Source organism: Odontesthes bonariensis, chromosome 1, assembly GCF_027942865.1.
Source record: "Odontesthes bonariensis isolate fOdoBon6 chromosome 1, fOdoBon6.hap1, whole genome shotgun sequence".
Classification (NCBI taxonomy): Eukaryota; Metazoa; Chordata; class Actinopteri; order Atheriniformes; family Atherinopsidae; genus Odontesthes; species Odontesthes bonariensis.
This window is the reverse complement of record NC_134506.1, coordinates 21,296,194-21,309,457: the sequence shown is the minus strand read 5'-3', so window position 1 is coordinate 21,309,457 and position 13,264 is coordinate 21,296,194. Positions and strand designations below refer to the sequence as shown.

General features: G+C 38.7%; 1 protein-coding gene across 6 annotated transcripts in view; it reads right to left on the bottom strand.

Annotated features, from left to right (window-relative positions):
• The window catches only part of sox6 (SRY-box transcription factor 6), a 130,587-nt gene that overhangs the window by 96,897 nt on the left and 20,426 nt on the right, over positions 1–13,264 (bottom strand). For 5 of the 6 annotated variants that reach the window (XM_075459976.1, XM_075460010.1, XM_075459990.1 and 2 more), the window contains exons 2-3: positions 13,073–13,143; positions 5,209–5,259 (exon numbers count right to left, since the gene is read on the bottom strand). The exons of the other annotated variant lie outside the window; for it this stretch is intronic. In XM_075459976.1, coding sequence (XP_075316091.1) covers positions 5,209–5,243 — 35 coding nt within the window. In that variant the 5' untranslated portion in view covers positions 5,244–5,259; positions 13,073–13,143. The remainder of the gene's footprint in view (positions 1–5,208; positions 5,260–13,072; positions 13,144–13,264) is intronic. 6 annotated transcript variants of the gene reach the window in all.

The following is a 13,264-nucleotide window of genomic DNA, read 5'->3' as shown; positions in this document are numbered from 1 at the left end:
CAAAAAGATCCTTGGTTTACGTGAGAGTGACCAACAGCTTCGGCTGTTCATTTAGTCTTTTATCCAATGCAACAAATAAAAAGTCGTTTGTCTTTGGACTTAATTTCTTAGGACTTTTGTGATCAAATAAAAAGCTTTCTTTTCACTTGAATCCAAACAGAAATTATACTGTTTCTGGTCATTGGACTGAAATAATGCTGTCCTCGTTTTACCTTCAACACTTTTACTTTCATGTTTTACTTGTTGTGAATATAATATATTGGAAGTAGTGAAGAAAAAGAAAGACTGCAGAAAAGTCCTCTGTCCCATCTTACTCTTTGCCCCCTTTTCTCTACTGTCCATCTCTACCACAGGATTCATATTCATCCTTCAATAACGTTTAATTAGTAATGCCAAATTCATTAACCTGTACTGCTGTAACACTGGCCCCGGCCATAAATTAGCTTAATGTGAGCAGACGTATTGCAGCTATAATAAGGGACATAAAACTCAAAGAGAAACACATACTGTTCCTCTGTAGTCATGGATCATTCTAACTCAGCAGTGCTTTGGAGCTGGAGCGTCCCTCTTCACTTTAGCGGCTCTTAACTATGAGCCCATTAAACATGTTTTTCAATAAATGCCAAAGAAAATTGTTTTAATTTTGTCTAGAAGAGTGTAATATCATAGCAATTCATTAGTCATGACAATCACTATTTTCAACGTCATTTCCCCTCTTGAGATTTTCACAGCGTTAGCTCAACCTTGTAACACCAGCAAGTGTTATTTGGAAAAATAAAAATCAAGAATAAACAAAAAAATGCTTTTATGTGAACATAGGTGAAAGTCAAAAATTGATGTGCTTATATAGCAGATCGTTTAAGGTTAGTATAAGAGTTCATATTGTTCCAACATGGTTTAGATTAAAAAAAAGTGCGAAATCAGTAATATTAATAAAGAGAAGATATATTTGAAACAGCCTTTGACAGCTTATCTGACAGAATCAACACTTTGCATCTTGTTTGTGTTCAGAGCTGAGAAATTGTGTGGCATGTTACATTGCTTATCACAAGGAGACTTTTTAGTCGCAGCACTTCCTGACAATATCAATCTTTTACAATTTTTCATACAAAAGACTAATTTTAATTGTTATTTGTGAGCAGACCAACAGATTGAAGCAGAAACCCAATGTCAGGAAACAAACTGCTATTGTGAAAACCTCGGACAACCTTCACTGTCCTAGGATTACACATCGACCTCTCTGGTCCTCTATCCCCATGTGGTCTCGCCTAACAACTCGCACAGAAGAGCCTATTAGACCTGAATCTCACTTTGTTGTTAAAAAGGGTCTTGTCCTTTCAGTTCACTCACTTCCCTGCTTTCTGTTTTTCAAGCATAGGTGGTGGAGAAACACAAGTTCATTGTTCCCTCCCAGATGGAAGTTGGAGTTACCAGGGTAACGGCTCTAATCCTTCTTTTTTTTGCCATTTCTTTCATATTAACAGTCTATCGAGTGCTACCTTTTAAGTCACAGGCAAGAGCACTCACTCACTTTTAATTAGCTATGATTCTGTTTGCCAGGAGACAGCATGATGAGCTAATCGTAATTTACCAAATAATGACGTATGGCAAGCAGCTACTTCTTCCTTCTGAGGCCTGCTCCAAGAATAACAATAATGAGGCTATTATAGAGGATTTCACTTTAAAATGCTGCATAGCCACCAAAACAGAGGACAGAATTGTTCTGGTGTTTTTCCATACAATCAACAACCCATTGTGGATGACTTGAGAACTAAGGGACCAAAGAATGGGTGTCATAATGATTGGTCTGTATTGCCTTTAGGATCCTGTACAAAGTGTCCACTGAGCAAGGAGCTCGATAGACTACTGATTTGCTTGTGGATGAAGACAACTGGCTTTGTAGAAAAAATGTCCTTTCTGCTTTTTGTCTTTCTTGCCGCTCAAAAAGCCCCCCGGCCACATTAGAGAAGTCCCATTCATATGGTGAAAAGCTGAGAGTCGCACAGGCTCATCTGAGGGGGGTACGTAGAAGCTTTAGAGAATGGCCATTTATATAACCTCCATCCATTTCAGGAACATAAAACTGATCTCCTGCAGAGGATAATAAAAGGTGTGTTTGTGGTCTACAAGGAAACTAGATGGTGTTCTTGAAAGACTAATGTGTTTTTATTTGACCAGTCCATATGCTCAAAAAGTCATCCTTGTTCACGACAACTATGTCAACTGAGCTTTTTCTAACAAGACAGCTCAATTAGATAATTTAATATCTGTGCTCCAAAACTAACGTCATTACAACTGCAGTTCAGCCATTTTTGGAAAGGAAAATCGTCTGATGAGTAGATTCTGATCAACAGAGGCAGAAAGTTTCACATGTGTACTTGCAAGTTGAGTGATCAGTAGGGTTGTACAAACACGGTGCTGCAGCTTTAAGCTGTGCTCTATTGTATAGGAGGGAAGAAAAACGGGGCTCGAGGGCAGGAGGAATGCTAAGTGGGCCCCTTAGCCTAGTCAAACTTCAGTGGGTTTCATTTATCTTCATCTTGTTAGACTAAATTAATTAACAATCTCAATGTTATACACTTTCTCCTTTCATTACATCAAATAATGGCAGAAATGTAGGGGGAGGTCCTGCCTACTGGGAGTAGACCAAGACTGAAGACATCTCTCTTTTTCAGTGCTTATCTCTCCCTGTCTGTTCACATTCGGTTCCTTCCCCTTTCTTTCTCGCACACACTCTGATTTTTCTGGTTGCTATGACTACGCAAACAAAAACCTGTTACTTGTCTTTCATAAACATATAAAAAATTTATCTAAAATGAAAGCACATCTTTTCAACAAAAAGACCCTTACAAGCGTGAATGATTGTCTACTAAAGATACTGTGTGCACTTTATACTGTGATACTGAAAACTTTTGCAGTAGTTTAAAAAATTCTGAGAATTTTAAACACAGTATTTTCACCAGTCAAAACAGAGGTTTTGAGTTGTGCATCAAATAAAGAGTTTAGACGTTTCTCATTTATGTTTGATGTATTTGTCACAGTGGCTTTGTATCAGGTGCTATTAGGAAAGAGTGGTTGTTAAAAATGAAAGTAGATTCTTCTACAGTAACTAAAACTGTCTTTATGTCTGACTCAAACCCAAACTCATGAAACTTTAATATGAATGAAAGACCCATCTGGTGCGCTAAAATGATATGAGGTGCAGCATAAATAGCCAATAACATATGTATATTGAAGCATATTCCTACGTATGAGAAAGCACTCTTTGACCAAATTCTGTTGCTTGCAATACATGAATAAATAAGAAAATAAAAGATACCAGGATTCTTTGCTATATTTATCCACATTTATCTATCCTTTTTTACTATCCTTTCTATCTCTTTCACCCCCACCCTTCCGCCCACTGTCCACTCCAGGACACATGTCTTATCAAAGCAAAAGGACTAACCCTGAAGTAAAGCCTGCCTTTAATCTTAGCCTGATTGTCGAGGCCTCTGCCAGTGTGCACGATATCTTTCTGCTACTGCCTTTAATTAAAGCAGACATTGACAGAGGGATGTGGATTAGTAGTGAAAGTTTGTGTTTACTCAGAATAACAGCATTTTTTTACAGCTATAAGAAACAATAAGGTCAAGGATCATCTTTTCCGACTTTTTAAAAAAAATAATAATGTGGAATCAAATTCAAATATCACTTTAAGATGTGTTTTTGCTTGCGCTTCTTCCTGCAACATACAGGATACAGTTCATCTTTAGTACAGTCAGTTATCCAGCAAACTGGTTTCAACAGATTGTGAGACTTAAATGCCGTCATCCATTCTGTAGCATTACTCCAAAAAAGCAGAAATGAGCAACGGCAGAGGGCTTTCAAAAATTTAACGTGCTGTATGCCTGAATAGATCCCCTCAGACTGTAGTAGATATATCACACTAAATAAACTGGTGCCATGCCGTGAAACATAAAACAGATATTGTACATTTCTGCATTACATGCAAGTAAAATTTATAAATATTACTGAATAAATACTGAAAATATTTTAATTTAAATATGAGTGATAAATGACTCGCTCAGTTGTGAAACAGAATAAAAGGAAACTGTCACAGCTCGCAGTCAAAGTAGTGCATGTGAAAAATGTCTTTGTGACTATAATTCAAACAGGATGGTTCTGCAGGATTCCATTTCCCTTTTGTCAAAGCAAAGAACTAAACTTACTTTTTGTTCCTAAGGTTATAAATGTGGTACTCCATCTGTCTAAATGTTAGAAAAATAAAATCATTTCAAAGAGGCAAGAGATTTTCCTATTGAATTCCTGAAGGACATTTTGACCAGCAAGAGTAATGGTATCAAATTGTCTTTCTTTTTAAAATGCCCCCAACAGTTCTGAGAGAGAAAAAATGCTGTTAATTTAATCAAATAAGTGACCTTTTGAAAAAGAAATCAAAGAGGATTCATTAGCTTTAGTAAAGTTTGGCTGACAGCAGCTTTGAAAGGCAGATGCTGCTGCTGTGGCTTTTAATGAGCCAACCCTAATTAGGGAGCAACACTGGAGCCTAGAGAAGGTGGTTGACTAGGAAAGGAGCCAATGGTAAATAGGCTTGCTTATTTACTTCCTCTGTGTGTAATGACAGTACGAATTTTTAATTAGAATCACAGGAAGGGTAAAGACAAAAAAAAGTACATCTTTATGTTAGGTTTAACACAAACACGGGACACAACAGGAAACAACAGAATTGCTCCACCCCAACATCACTGATTAAGGTGGTTAGTAATAGAGGACAGATGAGATCAGTCAGGCAAGAACATGCAGACTAAAGACAGAAGCCCTGACCTACACCCTGTTGAAGCTGTGAAATGAGAGGATGAAAAAAAAAAAAAGAAGTGCGATGGTGGGGGGTGGGGTGGGGCAACTCATGTATATGTGAACCTCAAGTTGTTGATTTGTGCTTTCAGTCTGACTCAAGGCTATCAGGGTGAGCATGCTACTCTGCACTACATGAGCACAATCATAACACAGCTTGGGTAGATATGAAAGAATCCATGTTTGACAACGTTAAAATACACAGGCACATACGCACACACAAACATGCGCAAGCACACACAGGACAAAGTCCACAGCTAATAATGTGTCAGAGACTTTAACCCCTGTGAGCCCACTACCACCCCTGCCCGACCTGTGATCCTAAATGGCAACAACAAAAATGAAACTAACCTCAGTAAAAAGCTGCTACGAAGAAAGCCCTCCATGTCAGCGTGTGGGATTCTGGCAGGAGAAATCACAAAGAACCATTTTCACTATGAAGTGAATAATAATCAAACAGAAGAGCAAGGAGAAAGGGGAGAAGGAAAGAAAATGAAAGGAGAAAGAAAGAGGAAATGAAAGAAAGAAAAAACACACATCATACATCTTCCTCTTATACAGGATCTTATGTCTTTAATTAAAGCAGAAATATGACTAGGAACCCATCCTCTCTTTTTATGAACTGACATCATTAATTATACCTCTTTCCATCAAGGGAGTGGATTTGCATACAACATCGGTTTGCACTGAGAGCCTGATGATATGTTTGCATCAAATAAACTCTGCCTACTGATCTCTATACAGCCTATTTCCACCGCTGTGTGCAGATATATGCATGTACATCCAGCACTGTAACCACAGATCCAGTCTGTGCAGAGTAGCCAACGGTGGTCCAGCTGCAGCCCATGTGTGGCGAGGCTGCTGTGGCTTCTGAGAGCTCGGCCGCAAGGGACCCAAGCTGGGAATCGCAGCACCAATGAGGCAAAAGGATGTGGTCATGATGTCACCACTTGCATGGGTCGTTCAAAAGCCTTGCCCACAAAATACTAGAGACACATGGCTAAAATTGACTTGCAACAGGTTTCCATTAGGCTATGTTACTGGTCTGTGTAATATACCACTTTTATTGTGTTAAGACTGGCTGAAAATTGATTAGGACTTACATGTGCTTTCTCTTTAGTCGTAAAAAGTAGGAGAGATTTCAAGGAACAGATTTGTTGGTGCAACTTTTATCAGTGGTTTATATTGAAATGTTTCTCAGATCTGACAGTGAGCCTTATAAAGATATTCAGCTTCTGAAATATAGCAAAGCTGTCTTGCAAAAATATTTTCAGCATTATATCACACCACTTCACCTCAATATTTTATCTTCTTGCTGTCCTTTTTATTCACTTTCAACACTTTTAAGTTGAAGAACTAAAAATGTCACATACCAAAATTCCTGTTGGGAAAATTATTACTTTTTTCACATCATGGCAAAGAAATATATTTTTAGAACATTCTTTCATAGAGCCCCTTCATCATCATGAAAAACAGAAAACGTAACAGAAAATGATATCTCAGCCCTTAAACACTTTAAGTTTAAGTGACATGGGTGTAATTTGCCCCCCCCCCCCCCCCCCCTTTGCTCTGTTGGCTTAAGAGACAAAGCCTCTGAGAAAATGGAAAGAATGAGCTGGGCCCAAGGACACTGTGCCTTTCAGTCTGGCCAGCACTTAGCGAGGCTGTGGATCCACAAGGCCCAGAGGGCTCAGTCGAGACTTTTCTCACAATAAGGTGTCTGGGGAGGCGGGAGTGGCATAGCCAGGGGTACTGCAGCTCTGCTCTTTTCTCCACTCAGTTGGGCCCAGCGCACATAATACCATCACCAGGCCACAGCACACCAAGCCAGTGACAACGTGAGAAAACATCCGTCAAACAGTGCAGAGCAGATCAAGCGTGTCTCCTCACTTCTCTGAGTGCAAAAAGCACACATACTCTACTGCAGGCACACACAAACCAAAACAATTCTCAACACAAATATGAATCCACTCTGAACTTGAAGCACATACAAAGAGTATCCAAAACTACAAATGGAACTGGGACTAAAATGCCTTTGAGTTTATGTGATAACTTTCATTTTACATACACGGGAAACGGAATGAAAAATCACTCTTTTTTTTTTACCATCTGAATCTGTGTGTCCCCTTCAGAGGCTTGCAGGAAAGCCAACGAAATAGATTAGGCCATGCTCAGTTTCTATCTTTATCTTTGGTTGTATTCCATAACCCTTGTTGTTTCACTCTCTGTGTGCTTGTGTTTCCTCAGCTGTGCCTGCTGTCTACAGTTCCATTGTGGTCAGAAACAACTCAAGTTAGACTAAGAAAGCAAAGGTGCGGTTTGGAGAGCACATGGCCAAACTAAGGAAAAAGTGACTGAGCTACATTGTCTTTACTCTTCACCCAGCACGCACACACACAAAAACAAACAAACAAACAAAAAAAAAAGAACAAGAATGTCTTGTCAATTAAGACTTGATCACAATTCAAGGGCAGACATTTTGGTGGGAGAGAAACAAGAAGCGTAGAATCACTAAGTTGGCTTGGACCTGGCTGAGCAGCGCGGCAGCCCTTTCGAAGAATGAGCTTCTGCCAAAAGCTGCCTCTGCTTAACCAAAGTCTCCCACCATCTGCAACAAATGTGCTCTATTAAAGCAGTACCATATGGACAACAAGCTAGCTATTAACACGGCTTCAGCACATCCCCTTAACCTAGCCCAGATCTCAAACTTCCAGTCAAATTGACTGCTGATTTAATGCACCGCCAGCAGCAATGTGGGTCTTGGCATGAAACGGCACTCTCAGTCTTCAGTCATTAACAGGCTCACGTAGTGTGCGGCCCGCAGCGAGACACACAGATCCTACCAGTTACTACGTCCCAGGTTACTTGGTATATTTATATATATAAGCAGCAATATGCAAAGATGATACAGAGAGTGAGAGTCTGGACAGATCCAGGAACTACAACCTTCTCCAGAGAAAGTGAAGCAGGGCTCAAAACACTACTGTAACAAGTGGAAACTAGCTTATGAAGTAGATCTGCCCACAGAGCCGCTGCAGTGGCAGCCTAACTGGTGGCTTATGTCTCAGTTGTTCCACAGTGATGGAGAGTGAATTTGCTCTCACTGCATGGATCCAAAATGGCAGTGATTAACCCTGCAGGGTGTGGGGAGGTGGGGGTGGGGGTATTGGGGTGTACTTTAATCCCCGTGGGCCAGACGTCCATGTTGACGCCTTACCCTTCTCTGAGTCACAGGGTGACACACCCATCATTCACAAAGCTGTGTTCTCTCATTTTCGACCATGACGCCACGGCTGTGAGCCCTCTTTTCTGTATCCCGAAGACAACGCAAACTAAATCAATTACAGTTCTGCGGTTTTAACCTGACTCCAGAGTTTAGGAAATGTTGTTTATTTTTTTTCGCTTCCTGTCTCGGCTGCTTACTGTACATAGAATGGAAATTAGAATGAATGCACATCTCTTCTCTCGGAGGGCTGAAATTACACAGTGCTGCAAACTTGGCGAAAGTTAGAACGCAGCTTGCATTTACTGACAATATTCAGATTATTTTTCTAACAAACCTGATTCTATAAGTATCTTAATTTTCTTCTTGTTTCAAAACTTAGTTTGAATACCTTATTATTGTTTTTATACTATTATCATTGATACATTTGGATCTGCAACAGCTAAATGCATATCTTGAGTTTTTACATTTTACACATAAATCCTAAACTTATTGTTCCACAGCATCTCTGTTAGTAGTGTCCCTATGCAAGTTCAAGTGATAAGCTAAAGACTGTCTGATGATAGTCTAATTAAATAAGCCTCTCAGTGCTGTCAGAGGCACAATGCAATGTGTGAAAAGGTACTGTTTGTTTGTGAGAAAAGAGATGGAGAGGGGAGGAAAAAAAGCATGTCCAAGCAATCCCAACATCTCAGTTTTACCCCAGCTCAACACTCCCTGAAACACTTCACAGATCCCTGAAAAACAGTGATACCTGGAAAACACACCTCGCGTAGGATACAAACACGCATACACACACCATATGTTGCCTTTACTAATGGCAGTAGTGTCCCAGTGACCCCTCCCCCTAAACCGTAAAATACGCACACACTGCATATACACACACATATCTAAGTCAGAGTTGCCAGATGAGTAGTGAATTAATTTGTGTGAGCCACTCCAACATTAGGAAGGTGTGTTGAAAGGTGTCTGCTCATGTTTCAAATTAAACGCGCTGCTGGTCAGCATTAGCACCTCGCCACCCGTCGGCAACTGACACTTAGGGGGCTGGGGGGATGGGAGGAAGGAGGGGAGCCCATCCGCCGTTCACACTGGAATAATTAGAACATGTCAGGAAGAATTAATTTCCTCATTTTTCAAAAGGATACACAGAAATTACCATGTTATTATATGACAGGGTCCCTGGGAGGATTGGATTAAATTTGATTTCTTGTGCAGCCCACACAACAAATTAAAGTCATAAATAAGATGGAAAGAAGCGGGGCACAGAGCATATGTTTATGGCAATGAGTGAAGCCAAGGGAGCAGAAACAACTATCTTCATTTCATTTCATTTAAATCAGACCGACACCGTGTGTCTGAATGACAGCGGTTGCTAATGGGTCGAGATTAGAGGTCTCTTGAAATTAACACAGAGATCCAACAACTTAAACTTAAAAACAATGAAACGCATTAATACTAGTAGATGAGCCTATTCTGCACAGGTATGACTTGACATTAGTAATGCCACAAAAAATTTGTTTTAAAAAATATATCCTGAACTTAACTTTGTATTATACCTTATCCATATTTCTAACTTAATTTTTTTTTTTCTGCATGCTTAACAAAGAACAACACAAATAAAATGACTCAGTTTGTCATTTAAAACAAATGGCAGGGGTGGAAATACCACTTGTTCTCTCTGTATTTTCATTTAATTCCATGTCTTCTTAACCTTTGTCAAGCATGATCTGTTTAGGGTCAATGTAGCGTCACTGACATCAAGCAAAATTTGATAAAAGTAACCAATTTCCAACAGTGGCAAAGTCGCAGTAATGGTTGAACTGGAGACAGTCGCAATTCTACTGATGGACAAATAACAAACTTCTCATAAAAAGGCTATAAAAAGGACTCGATGTTAAGCTTTGTGTTTGTGCTATAATCAGATTATCCTCCATATTATATGCTTTCCCAGAGAGGATAAAAGTAATAAGTTCAGGATGTGGTACATCCTAATTTCAAGAGTCTGGTCATCTAACCAAACAAATTCACAATGTTGAAATTCACACTAATCTCTAATCTTAGGGCTCAGGTAGACTTTTTAGTTTACTATTACAATGTAACACTGTCTTGTCTGGCAAGAGTTTTTCAGCTTTTCTGAAATGGGCTGTCATTAGAGCCTAGTACTCCCCTGGGTACCACAAACTTTAAATAATTTGCGAATCAATTAACTGGCTACTTTCAACGCAACAGGGATTTCACACTCTGGGGTCATGGTGTATTATCGGTTGGAGACGATTCACGGCTTTTTGGGGGAAAAGCTCATGGTTGAAATCGTTAATTCATTTTATCAGACTTTTAGTTATGCATTACTTTCTACAGCTGGGGTAGCAAGAAGATTAATAGCATGTTCTTTGGTCCTGTTTTCTCACAGGAGTAGCTTCTGGGTGAAACTCTGTCCTACAGTAAAACAAAAACATCTCATGAGTAGCAGGACAACAGCCAAATCAGTCAGATTTTTACTCTTAAAGTCTACCGAGTCTACTATAATAACAATAATACACTCTGAGATTTGATCCTTTTAATCTGGTTCAGTGTAGATTAGACAACACCCAACCTAATCTAACTAAACAAGTATATTCAAAACCCTTCAAAGGAAGTCATTCATCAGTGAGCCATTTAGTCATTGCAGAGTTTAGCAAGATCAATAAATTTGATGCAGGTTTTACACATTTTTACCAGTTAATGACATGTGCAACAGTCAGTGTTCCTAATTTCACTCTGGGATCATCTGAGGTAATTGAGGCTGATGAAATTAAAATCTTTGTTAGGCAGTTGTTGTCAAGCAGTCTCTGTTCAGCATATTGACCACAATCATTGGAGGGTCAGTGGACTGAAGAGGCTCATTTGATAAATAATAGATGGGGAGTAACCATGCAAAGGTTATTCATTTTCATTTTGTGATTAAGTGCTGTTTATTCAATTTCTGACAAAATGGCTCCCCACATCCCTTCAGTCAAGGCGTCATTACTGGGCTGAAAAGCTGTGAGACTGTGTGGCTGTGGCTTATTAGATAAATGACACATTAACAATGAGAGCATCTATTCAGATGGTCTAACATAAAGAACTCTCAGGTGTTTCCAAATGAGTCTGCATAGATATAATTAAGTTTTTTAGATAAGCAACTCAAACGATTACTTCGATTACTTCCCAACACATTCTGAAATTAATTAATCCTGCTGATCAAAGAATTTAGATTCTTGGTTGTATGGAGATTAACAAAAAATTAGTGAGACACAATTACAGGTAGGCCACCAGAGCATTCATGTATTTCTTTTTAGTCTGTAACAAATACTGACAGGTGACTAATAAAACCGTAACAACCGTTAACCACGAAAACTTTAGTTTTGAGTCTTTATCATCAAAACTTCAGGAATCAGTTTACATCAGCAGGAGCGACCAGTCGACACTGTGGGAAACCACCACATGTAGATCATTCATCTCCTTTCGTTGTAAGTGTTATTTGCAGTTTTGTGTCATATTTTCACTAGCTTGACTTTTTGCTTTGTTGTTTAGTTGCATCCAATACTTAAACATTGAAAACTATAAGCAGTTTGTCATTAATTTGGAATTAACTCTCATAGGTTCTAAGTGGTTCCCCTGTGATCGATTCTTAAACCCAAATACATTTCTTTGACATTAACCCAATCCTGAATGTTGATGTACAGAACAGCGCTTCTGCTGAGAACTAAATGGGAACTCTACTTTTGCATCTCATGTTATGAAATATGCTTGCATTTGTGTTTTACATATTTTTCATGGAAAGGGTTTTATGTTGCCACTATTAGTTTTTTATGAGATCTCAGTCAATAAAGTGAGCAGTGGTGTCTTTTACTGATGTTTATGGTTTGCTTTTACTAACATTGTTTGATTAATTAGACGTCCTATTTAAGTTTATAGTACTTTGTGGAGCCCACATTGACAGCTAACTGGCTGTCTCAACTCAACAACACTAAGAGACAGCAGCAGAGACAGGTGACAGCCAGACAGGTGCAAGTTAATCTGAGTAGAACACAATGGGTGAAGTGAAAAAGCATGATCAAACAATGCTAAATGACCATGAACTTTGAATGGAGAAAAATATTTCGCAACTGTTAAATATTCACATTAATATGACTCCCAAGATATCTCCTATGACATTTGGCAGGAAAGAATATTAACTAAGTTCCTCACCTTTATTTGTTTAATAACTAGGATACATTTTTATTAGAAATCCTGCACGGGCTGCTGCCTGGGCAAAGATTGTCACAGTAATATTCACACAGAGAGGATTGTTGTGTTCTCCACTCAGTCCTAAAGTATAATGCCACATTTCATAGCAACTTTCTCACTATATTTCTTTGGAAAGTTTTTTACTAAAGCTTTTAAATTGACATTTCAGAATACAAACAGTTATACAGAAGCCTCTCTTTTATTCTGATCTGGTTTAAATGTAGGCCTGGTTGAGTCCATAACTAGTACTGGTTATTAGTTCGTAAAGGGTTTGTATTATTTAGTTAATGACATTCAAGGTTTCATGTTTTTGACCAGTCATATGTTTCTTTTTTCAGTTAGGCTCCAAATAGTCATTTAGTCATTCAGATACATTTTACAAAAACAAAAAAAAAGCCAGATTTGACTTAAAAACAACTTCAACTGCCACATACACATCAGAAATATACCACAAAGATGTATTAGGAATAGTAATATGGAAAAGAGGAGAAATAAACATAATCATCAACCAATACTCTGTATTGTAGAAAAGAAAAATGCAAGAGAAATAAGTTTAAGATTCAAATGTTCAAAAGGTTTGTCAGTAACTTTGTGCATGTAACTGTTTAATTGTGCATACATTGTGTGCCTATCCAATTGTCCACCTCATTTAATGCAGGTGTTCAGTGTGGGTGAAAAACAGCAGGGTGTAAGACACATGTGGCAAGACAGAGACAGCTGAAGAGGCAAACTGATACTTACAAAAACTGAAAGACTCAATCCCCAGCTTCCAGTGATCACAAGTCGGTGGATTTTGAATTCATGTAAATAACCTGGAATCAAGCAGAAATAAGAAAGAAAGAAGCTATTCAAGTGTGTCCTTCTATGCAACATCATTTGACAATGATTCCACCAAAAAACACCTTACATAATTTTCATTCATGAGTATAAATT